The sequence below is a fragment of the Stegostoma tigrinum genome, chromosome 27, assembly GCF_030684315.1.
Source record: "Stegostoma tigrinum isolate sSteTig4 chromosome 27, sSteTig4.hap1, whole genome shotgun sequence".
Classification (NCBI taxonomy): domain Eukaryota; kingdom Metazoa; phylum Chordata; class Chondrichthyes; order Orectolobiformes; family Stegostomatidae; genus Stegostoma; species Stegostoma tigrinum.
The window spans coordinates 9,640,306-9,663,929 of NC_081380.1; the positions used below are offsets into that span (position 1 = coordinate 9,640,306).

Consider the following 23,624-nt stretch of genomic DNA (forward strand, 5'->3'; position numbering starts at 1 on the left):
GTACATTTAGATTCCTAGCCTGCTCGTTAGCTTGACAAATGAAATTGTGAACATACAACACTTTAAAACAGTACACAATAGACAAATAGTTCTACACATTACAAAATACTTTACCAATGGCAGGCTGATCATATAGGAAAACATTACTGTACGCGGTCATCATTTAAGGTTACAAAATAAATCTAGTTTTTATTTCTAATGCGTTGTTTGTGTATCTCAGCTTGGCCATAAAAGGCAGTTTTCATCCTTGTCCACCAATTTCAACTATTTCACATAATCAGTAGATATCATTTCTGCACGTGTAAGCCAGGCTCGGTTCACCATTCTTGCAATTCAAATTGTTGGAATAGAGGCTTCGGACGTGAAAATGCAGAGAGAATAAAATTTCTGATGCACTGCTCGTCAATCCATTTCAAACCTCAACTAAAAATCGACAGTCTACAAGAATTGATCATGATCGGCATTCTTTCCATCCAAGCATTTCATCATTTTGCTCATCCGGGTCACCAAAGTAAAGTCCTTGAAGCTTTCAAATCACGTCCTGATCCAGGAGGGTGAATACTGCTCATCATGCTCAGAGCCAGTTAGAATTTCTGTTACTTCGAGTTCAAGGTTTTACATAAATCACACAATAAAGGTGAAGGATGCATTCACTTAACCTACACTAGATTGCTCTTCAACAGCAGCTATGATACAATTTGATGTCTGTTCAAACTTGCATTTATATAAAGTATTTAACATGTGAAATTATAGAAAAGGCACATAATGGATTTGAAGAGAAAAAAAATGGATGCTATACCAGAGGAGATGCTGCAATGGGAGACCAAAAATTTAGTTGAAGAGATGGGTTTTAAACAAATCACGAGGGACGAGTTATATAGACAAAAGGGGATGAGATATGAAATTCCAGAACATGGGATCAAGTTAGCAAAAGGTATATATGTCCAGAGGTGGCAAGAGATGAGAGATGTGTAAAGGGCCAGAGTCATAAAAACCGATCAAAGGAGATGAAAGGGGTGTCGGGGCTACAGAGGTTGCAGAGTTTAGGTTGAGAACTCTATATCCAAGACATTGAGGACCAACAAAACAAACAAGAATAGGAATGATGTTTTGTCAAACACACTGAAACTGTGCACTTAAAGCAGCATGAAATGCTTAAATAAATGCCAAAATGCAGGAACAAAAAAATTTTATTGATGGAAGAAAAAGTCCTCATTCCATATCAAGCTAGAGATGGAGATCAAAGTAAACATAATACAAGTTGCAAACAATTTCCACAGCTTCCCCATCAACTCCTCACCAGCTAACATGCTAACAATAGAAAGCAACAGTAAAAATACTTAATTGTGAAAACACAGACTACTACTTTTGTGCAGGAGCACAAAAAGATCATAAATGTAATTAAATCAGCTCAAAGGTGAATTATGCATCCTTAATTTTCAAAATCACTGAAATGGTCTTTGTAGAATACATGTCAATATAATTCAGAAAAATAATTACCTTGATAAGACTTTGATTGGGGAGCTGCTTCTGTATCACTGGCTTCTGAAGTAGTTGCACTAGGCCCTGGTCATAAAAACATGCAATTGTTTGAACAAACAAACAAACAACTTACAACATGCATTTATAAAGTTGTATAAATTTGTGAAAGAAGATACAAAAAAGTCCTGAATGAATTAAACTTGTTCCATATTGATGATGGATTGAAACTTATGAATCAATTGCCCCCAACATACACAATTTTCTGGGACAGACAAACATAGTTAATTCTAGGATAACTTAAGTGAGTGCATCAGTCTGGGAAATCTCTTCCAGACACACAAAAAAAATCAAAATAAGTTCAAAGAAACCACTGTCACGTGCAATACAAAGTCCAACATCCCACCCTGGTTCTGGAACAATGGTTATTTAAATGTTTTCTTTCCACAGATGCTGCCAGACTTCCTGTGTTTCTCCAGGAATGTGTGTTTTCATATTACATTTCCAGCATCCACAGTTCTGTTTTATTTTAGTGTAATTCACTGCCACATCATCTCCCAGTATGCCCACCTTAAATTTCTGCTTCTCTTTCCAACTGGATTTGTTGCAAGCTTTCCTCTTGTTCACCGTTACTTTCATTTTCATTCATAATGTTTGATAAGTTAATTGCCAAAGCACGCTTCCACAGCGACATCTCAGTTGAAATCCACATGGGGTAAATCTAAGTTTCATCCCTCATATTGCAAATCCACCCAGGACCACATGTGTCTATGTAATATACAATGCTCCTCAGAAAGCTGTTCCTGCCGCATTCCAAGATCCACACTCAGCGTTACGTGCCATCAAATGCACACTCTTGACCTCTCTCTTTATACCCATTAGCACCATCTCATGCTATCTCAGATGACCAGCACCCCAGTTCCACTTCATTACTCAGCTCATTCATGTTCAAACAAAAATCATTTTCTCTTCATTTCATGCAATTAAGAACCACAGCTGCACATCTTGAAGGTAGTCACAACCCTCTGGCATCTTCCTTCCCTCTGACTCAACGTCTTCTCCTAACCCACTTCTTGTCAAGGTACTTGCAATCCCTTCTGACCTTCTACAAACTGATGCTGAATGTTCTGTACTCAAAGACCTTAGTTTGATCCCTCTGCATGTAATGCTGAAACTGTTCTCCCATCACCTCCACACCCACTTCTTCGGATGAGTTTTCTCCCTGTCCCTCAGAGCCCTTCACCTGCCTCCAACACTCTCCCTCCAGAATGTGCTGCACTCCAGGGTCCCGGACATGACCCTGACTTTGTAATCAAGCCTGTCAAAGCTGTCATCTGGCATAATGACCTACTGACTGCAAAGGCTGATGCCAGCTCTGTGACGATGAACACCTCCCCCCCACTGACTCCTGCTATCAAGGATCAGGCTACTGTATCCATAATTCCCATTTGAGGATCACCATACCTTTTGTCTTCCCTTCTCCACCCATCCTTCATACCAAAATTTATCAGTTCACACTTCACTGCATTACTTTTCATCTGTGATCAGTCCAATCAATCTACCAACCTCACAACAGCCTTTGAATTCTGCACTATCTTTCTCACAAATTGTGCCATGTACATCCAAGCCTAGATCATTAACGTATAAATCTAGAGAACAGGTTCTAACACCAATGCTCCAGGAACTGCATTATAAATGTTTCTCCCCTCTGAGGAATGTCCATTAGCCACAACTCTATTTCTTATCACTTGGCCAATTTTGCATGCTTCGATGCACCTCATTCCATCTTGTTGCCTTATCAACTTTAAGTATAGTCCCTCCAGTACCATCATCTTATTAATTTTAAAGCCTTTAAGAAGTTATATTTTCTCCTGTTACACCATGGCCTGTAGCATTCTTCCATTGCAAAGACAAATGCAAAGTTTTCAAGTCATACCTCAGTAATGCCAATGTCTCCATGCACAAATCCCCTACTTCGCCACACTCCTCATTTTACATCCATTTTATTATTTATATATCAGTAGAGAACTTTTGCTTTTTTTAAGCATTAGCTACCATTGTCACTTCATACATTTCACCATCTTCCTTTGCCTATTTTCCACTGTAATTATGTTTTCCAAAGCACTGCCTCACTACCTATAACTATTCGATTCTTGCACGTACTCCCCATTTCAGTTCTTTCCCCATTCTTCTCCTTTTCCGCCAACACTTATATTGTTCTCACTTAAAGAGTGAACTTGGTCTGCCTTTTCTCCCCCACTTTCACACTTTCTTTACCTATGCTTCTTTTCGGCATACTTGCTCTGCTCCATTCATGATCACCTTCTTGCCTGAAGTTGTTGCAGATTCGAAAGGTGTTCAAATTGATAGAATCAGTCAGATGCTGCAATAAACCAACTCAGACGGACTAAAGAAATGCTTTATTACACAGCATACAAAAACATCAAGAATCCAATGCTTTTAATAACAAGCAGGTACAGAAAAACAAGATAATTTCATAAAAATCAGACTGAGCATATAGCTAATCACACGTGCCAAAAGAGAGCACTGTAAACTAGATTTCCATGTTACCTTGAACACTATATCGATAATAATCCGGATCTTCTGGCTCTGCTTTGATTGCAACTGGTTCAACAGATGTGCCTGAAACAATTTTCAGATATGAAAATGTTATACAACCAAATCTAATTTAATAAAAAATAGAGTTTACACAAACAAGAAATTAATTTCTCTCCCATTCTCCACTTTCTTCAATGACTACACCTTTATTACAAAACTAGCGTAGATACCAGAGTTCTTCCCCGTTTATCCAACTGTCCATCAGTCACATATGGTCCTTATAACGAATGCCAGTAGACTATTTAGACACAGCCAAGTGCAACGTTTGCTTCACCAACAAGTCAACTGACACTCAATTATACATGGGGCTCAACAATCAAAAGCAGCAATTCTGGGACCACTTACTCTCGACTTTACATTTTCTGCCCTCAAAAATGTTTGAGGTCAGAACTTTCAATGTAAACTCATAGCTGATAAATGACATACAACAATGTAATAGAACACCACCTCAATATAGCCCATTTTGTCTCATTTGAAGTGGAAATTTAATACGCACAATCAGCTGATGCTAGTTTACCAATTCACTCGGTTCATAATACTAAATAGCTGAGAAGTCAATTTTAAGGGTTTAAAGTACACCAATCTAAACTACTTCAACAGTTGGTCAATTAAACATTAAAATGAGTTTACTCAGAGATGCTGGAGTCAGAGGTAACACCGTGTGGAGCTGGAGGAACACAGCAGGCCAAACAGAAGAGGAGCAGGAAAGTTGATTTCTGAGGAAGGATCCTAACCTAAAACATCAACTTTCTTGCTCTTCTGATGTTGCCTAGCCAACTGTGTTCCTCCAGCTCCACACGGTGTTACCTCTAAATGAGGTTAGTGCCTATTTTAAGCATACTTCATCATCCTTGTAACTTGAGGTAGATGCTTACAGACTTATTATAGAACAAGGGCAATCACATCCCGCTGGTTCTTTGAAATATCTTCCCATAGGGTCTCTCATTCTTGCCCCACTCAATATACCGTTTCCCCACTTCCCTTTTAAAAGCTATTACAACATCTAGTTAAACCAGTTTATATTAAGGCATGTCATGCCTAAAATGCTACTTGTAAAAGAAAAACAAAAGTTTATCCTCTCCTTTCATTCTACTGGATTTGGGTCTTCAGTTGAGGCGATGTTAATATTATTATAAGCCTCTCAATTTTGAAGGCCTCAATCATATTTTTTTAAACCGTTGCCAATGGAAAATCTAGCATCTTTATCTTCCTCATAATTGAAGTTTCTCCAGGGTAGTCATAGATTTGTTGCAAGTTGCATCCAATATTTTAACCAGATTCTTTGCAGGAAAGTCAGGGCATGAACAAAAGGCTACAACAATGTTTCATTTATTTTGATTTTAAAACCAAAAAGGGGCTCAAAAAGATTCTGCACAGTAAGATTATAATATTGAAGAAATACAGTATTTAAATAGAATGTAGATATTGAAGGAATACAATTGAGGATGCTTTAGACTGGAAAATCCTAGAATTAGCAAATTTTACAAGCTTTCTGGGCGAAACAATTAAAACGAGTATTACAGTCTTCTCATCTGAAACAGATTTGGAATCCTATTAAACTGTGTTAAATATCAAATTCTTTTACTTTGACAGTTGTTAATGCTAGATGCAATTACTACATTCTGTTCTCAGCTTCTCCCATTACCCTGTCAATCATCACAGCATCCAATCATTTTCATATAAACTATCATTGCTTTTGCATTAGATGCTGAAAGCCTTTTCATTTGTCTGGGATGTGAACCAGCAATAATTGTGGCCTGCCTTCACCAATGGCTGGGTTCTTTTTCAGCCAATAATTCCTGGAATTGGTCGTGAACCCAGGTTCTTCCTGCTCAAGAGGCAAGAGAGCTACCTATTCAGCACCACAACAGCACGAGAAATGATCATACCTTCACTGAACATTAGTAAATTTATGGACACAAGTTATCATTAAAAATACAACGCAGAAACTTTCAGTGGATACTGATACAACACTAATTTGTTTTTTTCTTCAACAAAAAGCCGATTGCATTGAGAATTTCAAGAAGTAGCACTTACTAGGTTGGCTGTCATCAGATGGCTCTGTTTTCACCTGAACTGGAACAAAGCTGTAAAATAAAACCAACATTTTCAATGCAATCATGGCTAACTTAGGGCTTCAATTTTACTTGCTGCGCATTCCCATATATTTTGGCGTGTCCAAAAACTTGTTTATCCCAACCTAAAACAGATTAAATGATGGAGCACCCAGAAAGTTCTAAAGATGCAAATCTCCTTGGAGTTTAGACATTTTCCCTAATCTCAGTCCCAAATGGTTACATAGAATGGAGTAGTACAGCACAGTACAGGCCCTTCGGCCCACGAGGATTTGCCAAACTTTTACCCTAATCCTAAAGTCTAGCTAACCTCCGCCCCTACCTTGTACTATCATCCATATGCCTAAATTCCCCTAACGAGGCTGACTCCTCTACCCTTTCCAGCAATGCATTCCACGCCCCAACCACTCTCTGAATAAAGAACCTAGCTCTGACGTCTCCCCTATATCTACCTCCAATCACTTTAAAACTACGCCCCCCCGTAATAGCTACCTCCACCTTAGGAAAAAATCTCTGGCTGTCCTCTCTATCTATACCTCTGATCATTTTGTACACCTTTATCAAGTCACTCCTCATCCTAAGAGAAAAGCCCTAGGTCTCTCAACCTTTCCTCGTAAGGCATCCCTCCATTCCAGGCAACATCCTGGTAAATCTCCTCTGTACCTTTTCCAATGCTTCCACATCTTTCCTACAGCAAGGTGACCAGAACTGGGCACAATACTCCAGACGTGGCCGAACCAGGCTTTTGTATAGCTGGAGCATAACTTCATGGCTCTTGAACTCAATCCCTCTATTAATAAATGCTAACACACCATACGACTCCTTAACAACTCTATCCACTAGGGTGGCACCTCTCAGGGAACTGTGGACACGAAACCCAAGATCCCTCTGCTCTTCCACACTGCCAAGAATCTTTCTGTTAACCCTGTATTCTGCCTTCAAATTTGTCTTTCCAAAACGAATCACCTCACAGGGTTAAACTCCATCTGCCACTTCTCAGCCCAGCTCTTCATCCTATCAATGGCCCTTTGTAACACAGAATAACCCTCTGCACTATCCACAACTCGACCCACCTTCATATCATCCACGAACTTACTAATCCACCCTTCCACTCCTTCATCCAAATCATTTACAAAAATCACAAACAGAAGAGAACCAGAACAGATCATTGTGGTCTACCACTCATAACTGAGCACCATTGTGAATATTTTCCGTCCACTACTACCCTTTGTCTAAGGGTCAGCCAATTCTGAATCCAATCTGCCACATTTCCCCCATCTTATTTCTGCTTACTTTCTGCATGAGCCTACCATGGGGAACCTTATCAAACGCCTTACTTAAATCCATAGTTACCTCTTTATTCTGAGATTATGCCACTGTGTTATAGATCACAGCCAAAAAAAAAAACTGCCTCTCAGTATCTGAGATAATGGGAACTGCAGATGCTGGAGAATCCAAGATAATAAACCATTGGGCTGCAGGGTTCCCAAGCGGAATATGAGTTGCTGTTCCTGCAACCTTCGGGTGGCATCATTGTGGCACTGCAGGAGGCCCATGATGGACATGTCATCTAAAGAATGGGAGGGGGAGTGGAAATGGTTTGCAACTGGGAGGTGCAGTTGTTTATTGCGAACCGAGCGGAGGTGTTCTGCAAAGCGGTCCCCAAGCCTCCACTTGGTTTCCCCAATGTAGAGGTAGCCACACCAGGTACAATGGATACAGTATACCACATTGGCAGCCCAATGGTATCAATGTGGACTTCACCAGCTTCAAAATCTCCCCTTCCCCCACCGCATCCCAAAACCAGCCCAGTTCATCCCCTCCCCCCACTGCATCCCAAAACCAGCCCAGCCGGTCTCTGCCTCCCTCACCTGTTCTTCCTCTCACCCCAAGCCGCACCTCCATTTCCTACCTACTAACCTCATCCCACCTCCTTGACCTGTCCGTCTTCCCCAAACTGACCTATCCCCTCCCTACCTCCCCACCCATACTCTCCTCTCCACCTATCTTCTTTTCTCTCCATCTTTGGTCCACCTCCCCCTCTCTCCCTATTTATTCCAGAACCTTCACCCCATCCCCCTCTCTGAAGGAGGGTCTAGGCCCGAAACGTCAGCTTTTGTGCTCCTGAGATCCTGCTTGGACTGCTGTGTTCATACAGCTTTACACTATTATCTTGCCTCTCAGTATCTACTGATTCATGCCACTAGAAAATATTGATCAGAGATAATGGGAACTGCAGATGCTGGAGAATCCGAGATAACAAAGTGTGGAGCTGGATGAACACGGCAGGCCAAGTAGCATCATAGGAGCACAAAAGCTGACATTTCGGGCCTAGACCCTTCATCAGAAAAAAAAGCTTCTTTTTCAGCTTTTGTGCTCTTAAGATGCTGTTTGGCCTGCGTGTTCATCCAGCTCCACACTTTGTTATCACTAGAAAATATTGCCTGTTTCAATGCAACCACTTCTTTCTTCTAAAGTGGGACAATTTACTTAATAGGTCACTGGGCAATCCTCTCATCTCAGGCACTAATCTAGTACACCCTTCCTCAAATATGGTGACCAAAACTGCACACAGCACTCCAGGTTTCGTCTTACCAAAGTCCCATAAAAAATAACAAAATACTTCTTTATTCCTCCACTTCAATCCCACTGTAATTAAAGCTAACATGCCATTCACTTTTTTAGCGCTTGCTCTTCAACATACCAAGTGTTGATTGTAAGAGTACAAAGTCTCTCTGGTCATAACAATTAAAAAAATACATTTTATAAGATAAATAAGTGTGTGAATTTAGCTGTTCAAGTCAACAGCCTCACTCTCCACATTATCTCTTGTTTCGTTGCCCATGCACTTAATCCGTCCAGATCTCTAAGAAACACCGAAAATGAGGAGAAACTCAGCAGGTCTGGCAGCATCTCCCTTTCACAAAACCAAGATGATTCTGTTTTATGGTCAGAGATAATGGGAACTGCAGATGCTGGAGAATCCGAGATAACAAAGTGTGGAGCTGGATGAATACAGCAGGCCAAGCATCTGTAGTTCCCATTATCTCTGATCACAATTTTAACCTCACTGCAAAGCCTCTTCCAGGATGCCTAACCTGAAGAAGTTACCTTCCTCCCTCCAGACCAACTTCAGGGGATCTCTCTCCCACTGCAACTCTCCTGTAATCTCTCCGGCCTTGAAACTGCTCGACAATGTCCTGAAGCAAACCAGGTACCACAGCCACATCACCTTCCTCAGCACCTGCCTCACATCTGGACATCGAGCAGTCTTTCTGCCGCCTCCACCTATCTTCTCCTCTATCCATCTTCGGTCCGCCTCCCCCCCTCCATTTATTTCAGAATCCTCTCCCCATCCCCCTTTTCTGATGAAGGGCCCAGGCCCGAAACGTCAGCTTTCGTGCTCCTAAGATGCTGCTGATTCTGTGTTATTATCTTGCTTCTCTTTTAATTGTCCCGCTATAGTAGCATAAATAAGTTTTTTAAAGTTTCCCTGACAGATGTTAAGCGAACTAGACAGTAGCTTCAAGCCTTCTCTCTCCCTCTCTTTAAGTAAATATTTACTATCGAATCTAATGCAACCTTATCCAAATCTAAAGATTTTGTAAGATCAGAACCAAGGAAACATCCATCTCACTGGTCATTTCTGTTAAGAATCCAAGATGAAGGCCGGGGACTTGTCAATACAACTCAGAGTGCCACTTCCCTAATGATTGTTCTGTTTTGTTCCACTATCCTTTCATTTTTTTGATTCACAGCTATTTCTATGCCACTTATATCCTCTAGTGATGAGCAATACAAAATCACCATTAATCTGACTTCTCCTTTTGAACCAATAATTCCCCACTCAATTTACATAAGATCCAGGTTCATCTTAACTCTTTTCCTTTTTAAATATCCATTTGAGCTTTGTTATTCTGCTTTAGCTAGCTTTCTCATACAAGTTTCATTCATATGAATCTTGCAGTCATTCTTTGCTGTTTGTTTGTATTCAACCGTCTGACCTGTCACCCATTTTTGTGAAATATATGCATTTTGTTTCAAGTTTGATGTTAACTTTAGCATGATTTTAAAGTCACAGATGATGAACACCTCCTTGGAAGTTTTTACTCATTGTAATTTATCCTGGCTATTCTGAATTATCCGCTTTTGTGTCAGCCATGCTATCTCTCCTGACCAATCGTTTAACTCAATTTGCCCAGTTCACTTTAGCTAGTTCTGCTTTCATGCCCTCATCATTGCCCTTATTCAAGTCTAAATTAAAATCTTGGGCCAACCCCAACTCCTCCAAATAATATGTTATTATGATGACTGCAACCTAGGATTGGGTTTACTAAGAAGTCATTAATTAAGCGAATTGATGGCACAAATATCAGATCTAGTGTAGTCTGGTCTTTGGTGAGTTCCAAACCATGCCATAAGAATCTATTCCATAAACATCCTATGAACTCTCCCCATTTAGCTCACCTTTGCTGAACAAGTTTCTCAGTATAAATACACATACAGACACTAAATTTGCCCCTGATTATCAACACACCTTTCTGACAAGTTCCCATTATTTCTTCCGTTTTACAATATTCTACTGCAGATACTGTTAGGGAGGCTGGACCCCACTCCCCAAAAAAACTTCTTCCCTGTATCATTTCTCATCTCTGCCCCAACCACTTCCACTTCCTGGATAATGCTCAGTCCATCCATGAGTGCCTATCAAACCTTAAAATTCAAGGCCCTTGGGGAATATAAAAGCAGGAAAGAACTTAAAAAAGGGATTAGGCAGCTAAAAAGAATCTAGCAAGTAGGATTAAGGAGAATCCCAAGGCATTAGTTATATATATTACAAGCAAGACGATATTTAGAGAAAAAGTGAGAAGGGTAGGTCTACTCAAGGATTAAAAGGAGGGAATTTATGTGTGGAGGCAGAGGAAGTGCACGAGGTCTGATTAAGATAAGTGCCTCACATTAGTATTCACCAAGAAGGACATGGATGATGGCAACATTAGGGAGGGATATGCTGATATTTGCTAAGGTGGCATTGGTTGTCTTGAAAAACATGAAGATAGATAAGTCCCCAGATCAGATGGGATCTATCCCATGATACTGAGGAAAGTAAGGGGGGAGGCTGCTGGGGTCTTGACGAGATTTTTGTATCCTCTTTAGGGACAGCCTGCATTGCATTTCAGAGGAGTGGTTTTGTCCCACAAATTTGAATGTTTTGTGCAAATGATGAAGACATGTAATGAGGGTAAGGCACTGTATGTCATCTACGTAGTCTTTACTGAAGTATTTGACAAGGTCCCTCGTAGCAAGTTGGTCCAGAAGACTAATTCACATAGGATCCATGGCAAATTGATCAGTTAGATACAAAACTGGGCTAGTCATAAAAGACAGAGTAGCTTTGGAGGGGTGCTTTTCTGACTGGAGATCTGTGACCAGTGGCATTCTGCAAGGATCAGAGCTAGGACCTCTGTAGTCAGTAAGATAACTGAATTTGGATGCAAATATAGATAGACTGATTAGCAAGTTTGCAGACAACACAGAAATAGTTGCGAGTTGTGGACAGTGAGTATAGTTGTCAAAGACACAGCAGGGTACAGATTAGTTGGAAAAGAAAACAATCGGGCAGAGAAATAAGCAGATGGTGTTTAATCTGGACAGGTGTGAGATTATGTATTTTGGGAGAATATACACAAGTGGAAAGTATACTGTAAAAGGCAGAACCCTTAGGAGCATTGATATACAGAGGGACCTTGGGTATGTACGTCTATAGCTTGCTGAAAGTGTCAACACAATTGGATAAGATGATAAAAGCATCAAACTGCATGCTTGCCTTCATCTGTCAGGGTATTGAGTATAAAAGCTGGCAAATTACAAAGCAGCTATATGAAACTTTACTAAGTCTACATTTGGAGTACTGCGTGCAGTTCTGGTTGCCACACTATTGGAAGGATTTGAAGGCTTTGGAGGGGGTGCAAAAGAGATTTACAGGATTGTCGCCTGGATTGGAGTTGTGATTAGCAGGGGTTGGACAAATTGTAGCTTTTGACACTCTAGTGAAAGCAAAGAGGTAATCTGATAATAAATGCATAAAATTACGAGAAGCATGGATAGGGCAGGTACTGGGAATCTTTTTCCCAGGATGAAAATGTCAAATACCAGGTGGCGTAAGTGTAAGGTGAGAGATGAAAGTTTAAAAGGGATGTGCAAGGTAAGCTTTTTTTTTAAAAAAGCCAGAGGATGGCAAGTGCATGAAACGTCTACCACGTGAGGTGGCAGTAGCAGATACAATAACAACTTAAGCAGCATTATGAAGCAAAATGAACAAGCAGACAATAGATGGAAAAGGGCCATGTTCAGGCAGATGGTTTTAGTTTAAAACGGCACCATGGTCAGCACACACAGTGAGTCGAAGGGCCTGCTCCCGTATTGTACTGTTCTAGGTGGCATTCATGCTGTTAAAAACACAATAGGACTATTCGTCAATAATTTGGGCAAGTGGATGGAAATGCAGAAAAAGAATGAAAGTGAGCAGGGGGATAAAAACAGCAAGTGAAAAACAATAAAAGCAGAGGAATGCAGAAGGGAAATGGGACAGCAAAAGCCATAAACAATGGGAGGGTGAGGCAGTGAAAGAGGAGAGGACAGAAAAATATACACAGTCAGAATGAAGGGAAAAGAGGCAGAGTCAAAGAATGGAAGAACGCAAAGAGAAAGTCAGGTGACAGAGATATCACAGGCATGTAAAGGAAACAGAAATCCCAAATGAAATATGAAGTGGCTGAAAAGGAAACGCAAGAGATGGGGAAGAGGAAAAGAATAGGAAGAAAAGATAGCTGAGGATAAGAAAACAAGATCACAGGGTGAATGGGCAATTTAAGCATTGCCACAAAATTAACAGACATACTGTCCTTTAGTTTCCTTCTCACCTGGCAGGTGGCATCTGAGTGTTTTCTTTTCCAGTTGGCTGTTTCTTTTCCACTACAAAAAGAAATATTTATATGTGAGTAACTTGCCCAGACACAGCAATTGGATTTGAAAAAACTCAAATTGAAACCCTTACCTCAAATAAATAATCAAGTTGGCAAACAATATTTTTGAAAAATATTCATTCAAGGATAACAAGGAGCATTAACATTTATTGACCATTCGCTACTGCCCTTGCACACAGTAGCAAAGCACTACCCTCCATTTTGCGAGTGAGGAGAACAGAGACAAAGAGAAAGAAGGGGGGGGGTGTGGGCAAGAGGGAGACAGGGGAGAGAGGAAGAAACAGAGGCTAGGAGACAGAGAGCTCGGGGTGGGGAGAAGGATGGACAGAGCGGGAGGGAGAGAAAGAAAAAAAAACAAACACAAACACAAAGAGAGAGAGAAAAAAATTGCTTAGTGCTTTGGGTTCATTCCAGCATCATAATCCAGTGGCAATGAAAGAAAGTGATATAGTTCCAAGTCAGGGTGGTATACAGATTTGAGAGGAATTTGCAGGTTGCAGGTTTGAAAAGTGCCATTGAGGAGCCTTGGTAAGATGCTGGAATGCATCTTGTGGATGCTATTACTGTGGATAAGTGGTAAGGGAGTGAATTTTGAAAAGGTGGTGGATGGATTGCTTTGTACCAGATGGAGTGGTGTCTAACTTCTTGTATATTGTTAAACGTGCACTCACCCAAACAAGTGAGTGCTTTCCATTACAATTTTTGACTTATGCCTTGTAGATAGGTGTCTTTAGTAAATCAAGTGGGAGCTATACACTGCAGAATTCCCTGTCTCAACCTGCTCTTGTAGCAAGAGAATTTGAATGGCTGGTCCAGTTCAGTTTATCGTCAATTCAAATTTACAGCCCTAAAACTGCAGGAGGATCAGTCAGACTGTCAGTTAACAGACTGAATCTGAAAAATGAAAAATGGAGTTTATAGAAAAATATTGCCCAAATTCAATGTCAATATTTTACTAGCAGACTGATCTGGTTTCAATAGATAGGAATTCCTACATTTCATCCTTACAGGTTTATGAGGAACCAGCTGTTATCATTTAGTATCTCAGTGTAAAAGTCAGCAAAGTGAATCCACGTGGGGAGGGACGTATTTGTGACAAGCACGGGCTGGTCATCAAAACTTCACTAAAATATATCAATATATAATCCAAAGATGATTTTTTTTAAAATTCAGATCTATAAATTAGATGATATCAGCATGGGTTTCTTAGCAACTAATCGCATACTTTTAAGTAATGGGTCATATCCTTTGCCTATCATTAAACTCAACATTGAGAAGTTTAACCCCTTAGTTCACAGCCATCTTCAGAAGCAAAGCTCTTACTAGCTGCAGAATCAATGTTTGGCTCAAATGAATAGTGACTGACAAGAGTTGCCAATAAGCCATCAAACACTGACCAAGATATTGCTTGGGCTATTTTTGTCAAGTCAGCCTCAAATGATTTGGCCAAATCTAGGACTGCAATTGGAATGTGTTTCCTACCTCCAAGGTACGTGTGAAAAGTAAATTAAAAAGTTCTACATAAATTCCCATCTCTGTCATGAGGGAAGTGGACAACCCCACTCCAGTCACCAAACTCATTTGATATTTTCAAGAGGTTGGTTATTTATAAAGGTACAGCATCTTTTTTTTTTTAGATACTGCATTGTTGGTGAGCCCCTTCTTGTGGCTAAGTATATTCACCTTCCATCTTCAGTATTTGGCTATGCAAGGAAATGCAATGCTGGATAAAGTGCACATGACGTATTACAGCTGCTACTTGGGGAGAGTAGTTATGCACTTCCAACATCCTGAAGGTTGTTTCATATTTCACTGCTTTCACAGTATAGGGAATTGAAGAACAAATGCAGTTCACAAAAACAGAGTTGGAGGATGGGAGCAGTTCCTTCCTGTTGGGTCAGCAGCAGTGGGTTTCTTTGTTGAAGCAGCAGTCACAGGAGGTGGCAGCAACGGCAACGTAAGCCAGAAAAGGCAATAGTTGCTTCAATGTTGTGGATGCAGCACTGAGTTTGGGCCCCAGCAGCTTCAGTAGAGGCTTCATTGCCAAGTTCTGTCCAGCACAAATCCATGGCAGCAACAGCTCTGGTGGATGGTACTCAAGAACAGCGACATGGTTCCAGCACCGGCAGTGCAGCTGCAGGGCCACAGCAGGGCCCAGCTATGCGACAGCAACAGAGTGCAGGGTTCAAGGGCACCTCAATGTTTACAGGCTGAGGGATGGACTTTGTGGCTGTGTTTTTCTGGTAGCAAGAATTCATGGAGGAGGCAGGGAGTAACCTAGACATTTCCTTTTCTTTTGGCTGCTTCTTTTATTTCTGTTTCTGTTTTTAATCCTATCTTTCATATGCTGAGATGGCACAAGAGAATGGCAACTTTGAGCACTTTTCACTGTACCCTAGAGGGTCTAGGCAGGAAACATCAGCTCTCCAGCTTCTATGATGCTGCTGGCCAGCTGTGTTTATCCAGCTCCACACCTTGTTAACCTTGTCCTTAGTCTTTGTTCTACAGCAGAATATCCCACGTTCCACCAAGGCTGCTGAAATTAAAATATTCCTGGGGATGCAGTAAGGGCAGCATACATCTGATAAAATAAGGAACCTCTCTGAAAACCAAAAACCAAACAGAACCAAGAACCTGTCTACATGTGACGCCTTACACAACCCAATTATGTAAATGCCAACAGTGAACCAGGGATCTCTTAAGTTGACTTTCTTTACACCTCCAAACAGTCTGTTAAAGTCCATGGTATTTTCCTCTGTGGAACACCACTTTGTTTTTAAAAATCTTCAGACTGACAGTGCCACAGACATCCAAAAAGCCACCTTTCTTCTAAGTGTCATCCGGGAGTCCTTACAGAAGATCCAAACCTCAACTATTATCGAACTGATGGGCACCCAGCTTTTAAAACTTTTCTGAAGCATTTCTGAAGAAGGGTCCAGGCCTGAAACATCAGCTTTCCTGCCCTTTTGATACTGCCTGGCCTGCTGTGTTCCGCCAGCTCCACACCTTGTGATCTCAGACTCCAGCACAGGCAGTTCCTATTATCCCTTTCAAAACTTTGCTTCTGATTTACTTTCATTAAGAAGCAAGACCACCAAGTTTTCTCTTTAGTAGCAATGTAATCAGTGCTAACCTATCCACTTCATTCTACTACTGGTCTTTTCATTCAGACTCAGAAAACATCAAGAAAATCTACTCTTCAAAATTTACACATGCTTTCTGCAATTTTCCACAATGGCCACTAGATTGTAGCGTTCAGTTACTGAATTTCTTTTCCCTTAATTTCCCATTTTCACCTTTGGGCAGCCATTCTCTGCTATCATTTTATAACTTGACAGTCATGTAGAGAAGGAAGAATCCAAAGCCATTATCACTTGGAATTACAAAAACAGAAACCACTGGAGAAACTCAGCAGATTTGGCAGCATCTGTGGAGAGAAAACAGTTCATGTTTCATGTCCAGTGACCTGTCGTCATACCCTGTTACCTGTCATCATACCCTTCTGAAGGGTCACTGGACTTGAGATTTTGAACTGTTTCTTTTCCATTGATGCTGCCAAACCTGCTGAGTTTCTCCAGCATATTTGGTTTTTGTACCTTGCAGATCTCCGCATCAATGGTCCTTTGTTTCGTTCACTTGGAATAAAGAGCGATTCAGAGCAAAACATCATCATCTCTTGACACTGCTCTCATCAAGTCAATAAATCTCTACATTCGCTAAACTGATTTTCCAACCAATTCCCACATGTACTTACTCACCTTTAACTGATATAATTCATACTTAGGTTTCTTAATCCCACACATTACCACTTAAGAATCACAATTTTCTATATTACACAGAATCCTTTCCAAAATAATCTGAAAATCCTTTAACTTGTACAAGTCAATGATTTTCTAAAAATGTAAAGTGTTTTACTGTGGACTGAATTGCTAAATGGATCATTAAGACATCCTGTGGAAAGATTTTTTTAGTCATACACTTGAATGTAACTATAGAAACTTACCACCTATTTCTATATTTATCAAGATGACACCATGTTTACAAATAAAAAAGCAACACAAGAATGCTGAATTATGCATCATAGAAGTGACTTACCATGATGAATGGCAGTATCCTGAAATGGCCTGGATTAAAAGAAAAAGTGACTGCATTGTATTGACAGCTGAGTAAGAACACAGTAGTTCACGAACGTTTAATATCTCCATGTTATATATGCATATACAGACATCTAGTATAATTAGCAAGCTTCAAAGAAAAGTTCCTTTTAAACAAAGTGAACTTAGCATAAACAGGATGACTAATTATGCAGATTATATTCTTATATGTCGGCAACACAAGTTTTCGTTAAAAGCGAATAAGTTGAGCATGTACCCATTAATGTATAATAATTGCCGTGTTACTCACTAAGTTTGCTTAGTTTGACATTTGTTACACCCACTGGCCTTTGAAGTAAACTCCGTCTGCTAATTTAGTTTTAAAAGCAATTCTGGTGTTAATATTAACAGCTGTTTTGATCAACTCCATTTTGGGCAGGTTAAATCTGACCCATAAACATTATTTGTCTTTAGTGCGAGGAATTTCCACAGTTACAATTAAGTAATGAAACCCTCTACTGAAGTTGCTTTGCATCATTTTATTAAAATTTTTTTCTCAGAAATATTACTCTGCTGCAGAAAAGAAATCTGAATACCCTGAATCATTCACTGCTGCTTGTGAATTGCGTATTCAGAGAAATACTTACTTGCAAAAATAAAAGACAGCTCAGGGAATAATTCAGCAAATGGGATTTTTTGAATCCTTTAAAATTTGAGTCATTTGCCTCCATTTCACCACAAAGCACCAAGCAGGAGGTAGTCCAAGGACAGAGAAAGAATAGCATTCAATTGCTTTAAACCTACCAATGATTACAAGATGAACAGTCCAAGTTAAAATGTTTACGACTCAGCCTCAGGAAGGGTAGGTAACGCCAGATTTATTTATAATCCAGCGTATCACATCAATAGTATGTTTTTCAATGAAATACCAAGAACTGACATCAGTACAGATAGTAAAATGACCTCAATGCTCGACTAGTACCTGTCAGAAACCAGGTGAACAAAATCAGAGTCAAAAGATAACAAAAGATTCATTTGCTTTAGTGGTTAGACAGCCACATAATTTATTTCAAATCGCAGTAGCTATACAATATTTAGAGTAAAATCTCTGCAGTTTTGTATGAAAAATTACTTTTTCAGTTTGGCGTGACAGGTACTGTTTGCAGCAACATTCATAATGAGGCTGGCGTGTCATTACATCTTACAGCTCATTATTTCTACTGTCTCATCATAGGAACTGAAACTTGCACTCAGATTTAAGCTTGAGGGGAATGTTTACCTCTTTATTACAAATGCAATCTGTGATTTTTGCTCCAAAATCTTTTTTAACGCCATATTGTCATAACCTGAAGGGTGCTTAAAACACACGCCATCAGGAAGTCCTTGTATTGCGACGGCAGCCGGGTCCTTCAAGATCTTATCATATGGCACAGGATTTGGAGTCGGTTTCCCAAGAGCTTTACCTGAAATTAGATATAATGGAGACAAGTAACAAGAATAGCTTTAAAATACCTTTTTAAGAGATGCAGACATCAGATACACAGACGCTGAAACCACAGTACTCCTAGACACCAAAATCCTGGAGTGAATGTACTTAAAGGACAAAATCTTCATATAATTTTGGATCCAATAAAAAGGTACAGTAAAAGTAGCTCTTCAGTTTTTAGAAAACCCCTGGCAATCTAGCAAGGACCAGCTTATGCATCTCACTAGCAGATTGCTTGCCTGCAAGTCTTAACAGCATCCACAAGAACAACCCAATGCCAGGGAATGGGATGCATACAGTCACCAATGAGTAATACTGAACGGACACTGCATCCAAATTTATCTTGGATAACTTAAATTTGATTAACTTGTCCACAAAGTTTGATCAATACCACCTTTCCCACCATTGTAAATTTTATGCAATTTTAATTTGTAAATTCTACCTCAACCAAATAGAAGCCAACCAAGGTAGAATGATACTCATTATCTAGCAACGTTACGAAAAAACAAACTTTACCAAAGTAGTAGTACTGACCAAAAAGTTTCCAACAGATAACTAAATTAGAAACTATAAAATTGCAAAAAAAGGGGCAAAATGCAAACGATACAATAAATACTCAGATTTCCAAGCAGATGTAAATTCCAGATAAACTCCATACCAATAGGAAAAGCTGTAGCTCAAAAAGAAACTGTTCTTTTATAAGAGAATGCAGCATGAAATGGAGGTTCACAATTTACACATGCTGTTCTCCACAGTTGCCATTACAATATACAGCAATTACATACTAGATCCGTAAGTAGGCCAGCAGGACTAAAACTTTCCACTTCTAAAAGCAATCTGAATTTATTCAGCTGTACACGCAAAATGACATTTCTCAAGGACAACAGCAATTTGCAATTCTGACTTGCAACTAATTCAGTTTTGATTTTGAAAGAAACTGAATTAAATGAATGGGAAAGTATTTATAGAGTCAAACATACAGCGTGGAAATAGACTGGTCCAACTCGTCAATTCTGGCCAAATATCCTAGATCAATCTAGTTCCATTTGCCAGCATTTGGCCCATATCTCTCTAAACCGTTCCTATTCATAAAACCATTTAAAAATTGTAACTAAGTGTTTTTTAAAAATGTTGTTAAGTGTACCAGCCTCCACCACTTCCTTTGACAGCTCATTCCATACACGCACCACTTTCTGCATAAAGACATTACCCCTCAGGTCCCTTTTAAATCTTTCTCCTCTCACCTTAAACGTGCCCTCTAGCTTTGGATTCCCCCACCTCAGGGAAAAGACGCTGTCTATTTCCCTAGTCATGCCCCTCATGATTTTATAAGCCTCTATAAAGCTCACTCCTCAGCCTCTGGCGCTCCAGGGATTATAGTCCCACCCTATTCAGCCTCTCCCTAAAACAAAAACCCTCTAACCCTGGCAACATCCTTGTAAAACTCTTCTGAACCATTTCAAGGTTTCACAAAATACTTCTAAAGCAGGGAGGCTAGAATTGCACACAGCATTCCAAAGAAAGCCTGACCAATGTCCTGTGCAGCCACAACATGACCTCCCAATGCAGTGACCGATAAAAGGCAAGCATACCAAAGTCCTTCTTCACTTTCCTATCTATCTGCAACTGCACTTTCAAGGAACTATGAACTTGCACTCTGAGGTCTCTGTTCAGAAACACTCCCCAGGATCTTACCATTAAAGTGTATAAGTCTTATAACTTACATTTTATTCAAAATAATCCATGAAGCACAGCAATCAAGGCAAACATCAGGGCACAGTTAGAAACAGTGAAATTGTTACAAGGTCTCATTTTCTCAAGCAGTGAGCTACAGTGAATCAAATGGCTTGAAACCATTTTTATTTTTAAAAATAGCATTACAATCTTAAGTTAACAAAAATGGGCAAACATCATAAATGATACTAAAACACCAAATTACTAAAAAAGGGAAAATGGTCAGCAATCTATTTTTGTTTCAGATTGCCAACATCCGCAGTTATGTTTCATACTGTCGTACAATCTGCTGTGTACAAACACACACAGACAAGTGTAAGCTGAACCAGACCCATTAGAAAGACTGGAGCCATGCCTTTGAATTAGCTAGAGTTCCCACCACAGGCTAGGTGCATTGAGTACATAGCCACTGATTTAGTTTCACATGTTATTAGCTATTAGTTTGCAAAATCATTTGAGGTCGTGGCAATACATCATTTGCAATCAAACCTGATTGGTTTGCTCATCATATGATGGTTGAACTAGATCAGCATAATAGGAAATCGTACAATTTCTTTAAAAATCTGTACTTAGAATATTTAAAGAGTTAACATCAATTTTAGAGGCATGAGTTGTAATTTTAACAAATAGTCCTGATCAATGTGCCTTGGCATTCTTTGACCTGGAAGCAATATCAAAAAGGAATGCAACAGCTAAAGCTGCGTGAACGACACACAGGAGAGGAGCAGAGGGAACAGAAAAAGGTGGTGTATTTCCAAGGAGCTACGTGCATGTAATATAGGACCGAAAGTCAGAGGCCGTGTTTGAGCAAGAATTATGAAGTGAAATATTTTGCTGTTGCAGCTTTAGTTTTGCAAAGCCAACCAGCCTAGATAACAGGACTTATTAGAGAGGTTAGATAATGAAGTCTCCAGGGAAACTGTGTGAAAAGTTGTTATGAACTTAGATAAGGAGGTTCTGCAGAAGTGTGTTGTTCAGGTGACAGTATCTGCAGGGGCCTCTGACACGAAAAGGAACCAATTGCCTGAAAAGTGATGGCCGAATTGATGGTGTGGGAAGAGTGAGAAATTGTACACACCAGTCAAAGTTACGAAGTGTACATGTTATGGTTGCTGTTAAGTAATGTCAGTGCATAAGTTGTACAAGATGTGTCTTTGTTGGAACAAATATTTAAAAATGAAATCTACCTTTTTATTTTCATTATCATTGTCCATTAATAGTAGTAAAAAGTTCCAAATGGCAAAATCCTCTTGGTAACATTATAACATTGCTCTGAGATTATGCAAATAATGTATATGCCATAACTACTGAAGGAGGATATAAAACAAGCAGCAGCCAGGAGTGTGGACCTGCATGTTGAATCCTTAGGTTAGATGTGTTTGTAGAGGTCATCAGTAGCTTGTATTGATTAGCATTAGTCTTCAAGTAAAAGAATCTATGTTATTGACTACCTGTCCTGTGTTACTGGTGAGTTTGAGACACAAAAGGAAGCAAAGTCTTCCCTTTGAAATATAACTAGTGGCTTCATTCAACTGAACAACATCAACAAAAATCACAAAATATCAATATAAATTTATCCCCCACAGGTAGTATGAAACGTGATGGTACCATACAGTGAAGAGAACAGCTCCTCAACTGATTTTCTTTTTGTTCTCATGTCAGCCTGATTATCCACTGCAACTGGTGTCACACAAAGAACATCTTCATTTCTGAGTTTTTCTGCCGCTTTTTGCTCCTCAGCCACACCTGAAATTAAATCATAACTCTTTAAAATTAAGTAAGCCAACATCTCAGGGAAAATTTACTTAGACCTGTTGTATTGAAAAACCTTTTATTAAAAAACAGCGTAGAAATTAAAAACTGATTATCTAATATGACCCACATTTAGGACTGAAATACTCCCCAATTAGTATTTATTCCAGCTACTTCAATTAATGTTCAAGCATCCTGAATGTTACAAGCATAAACTGCCCAATGGCTGGAAAGTAGTTCTTTTTAATTCTCCCATGGGATAAGAGCATGTATAACATTTGACACCAGGCCAATTGCAAATTAAATGTGATAACCATAACAAGCTACAGTGCAGTTACCGTGATGGTGGTGATGGTTGGGGAGGGGGGGGGGAGAGAGAGAGAGGAGGGGGAACCTTTCCACGTCTACCCTACCATTCATGCAAAGGCCTTGTAGGTCACAACAAGATTGCCCCATGATTCTTAACCCGGAGAACATGCCCAATCTTCTCAACCTCTCCTCATAAAAAGATCTGTTCATTCCCAGCATTAGCCTAGTATATCATCTTTGGACGGCCTGTAATACCTGTACAGTTTCCTACTCTAAAGGATGTACCTCATCCTTACCTGGTCTGGCTACACATGACTCCAGAACCACAGAAATATGACAAGCACCTAACTGTTTTGGGCAATTGGGAATGAGTAATAAATGTTGGCCTGGCAAGTGACACAAAATGTTGTTAGCATCTTCTACTGTGAAAACTGACATGAAGTATTTTACCAACAACTCCGCAATGTTCTGGTTCCCCATTATTTCCCCAGCCTTCTCGAATGAAGTCAACATTGGCCTTTCTCTTCCTTTTTATAAAGAAATTCTTGCTGTCCATCTTGATATTACTTGCAGGTTTACCATCAAAGTTTATATTTTTTCCTTGCCTTGTTAGTTTTTAAATCTAATCTTTGCCACACTGAAAGAAAATATAATTCAATTTGATGCTATCCTCTGCTTTCCTGGTTAACCATGGTTGACTTATCCCCTTCTTCGAATCCCTTATTTCCTCTCACTGCAATATATCTTTGCTGTGAGCTATGAAGTATTTTCTAAAATGTCAGTTATTGCTCCTCAATTGTCTTTGCTTCTAAACTCATTGTCCAGTCCACTCCACATAGCTGTACCCTCATTCCTTTGAAACTACCTTCAGCTTAAATTGTTGTCTCCAAATAAGCTCCTCCCTCTCAAATCTCAAACACAAAATTATGCATTTTTTAACCAGGAGATCATTTACCTGTCTATTACACATCATCAGATGCAAAATTACCCAATTGCCAAATGCAGGCAAGTGGGACTGGTTTAGTTTCAGAAACTTGGTTGGCATGGATGAGTTAGACCAAAGAGTCTGTTTCCGTGCTGTATGACTTTA

General features: G+C 39.7%; 1 protein-coding gene across 13 annotated transcripts in view; it reads right to left on the bottom strand.

Moving 5' to 3' along the window:
- Positions 1-23,624, bottom strand: part of LOC125464498 (general transcription factor II-I-like) — a 224,658-nt gene that overhangs the window by 162,980 nt on the left and 38,054 nt on the right. For all 13 annotated transcript variants that reach the window (XM_048556894.2, XM_048556896.2, XM_048556895.2 and 10 more), the window contains 7 exons: positions 22,082-22,219; positions 18,533-18,716; positions 17,255-17,283; positions 13,097-13,148; positions 6,136-6,185; positions 4,051-4,122; positions 1,501-1,566 (listed from right to left, as the gene is read on the bottom strand). In XM_048556894.2, the coding sequence (XP_048412851.1) occupies positions 1,501-1,566; positions 4,051-4,122; positions 6,136-6,185; positions 13,097-13,148; positions 17,255-17,283; positions 18,533-18,716; positions 22,082-22,219 (591 nt within the window). The remainder of the gene's footprint in view (positions 1-1,500; positions 1,567-4,050; positions 4,123-6,135; positions 6,186-13,096; positions 13,149-17,254; positions 17,284-18,532; positions 18,717-22,081; positions 22,220-23,624) is intronic.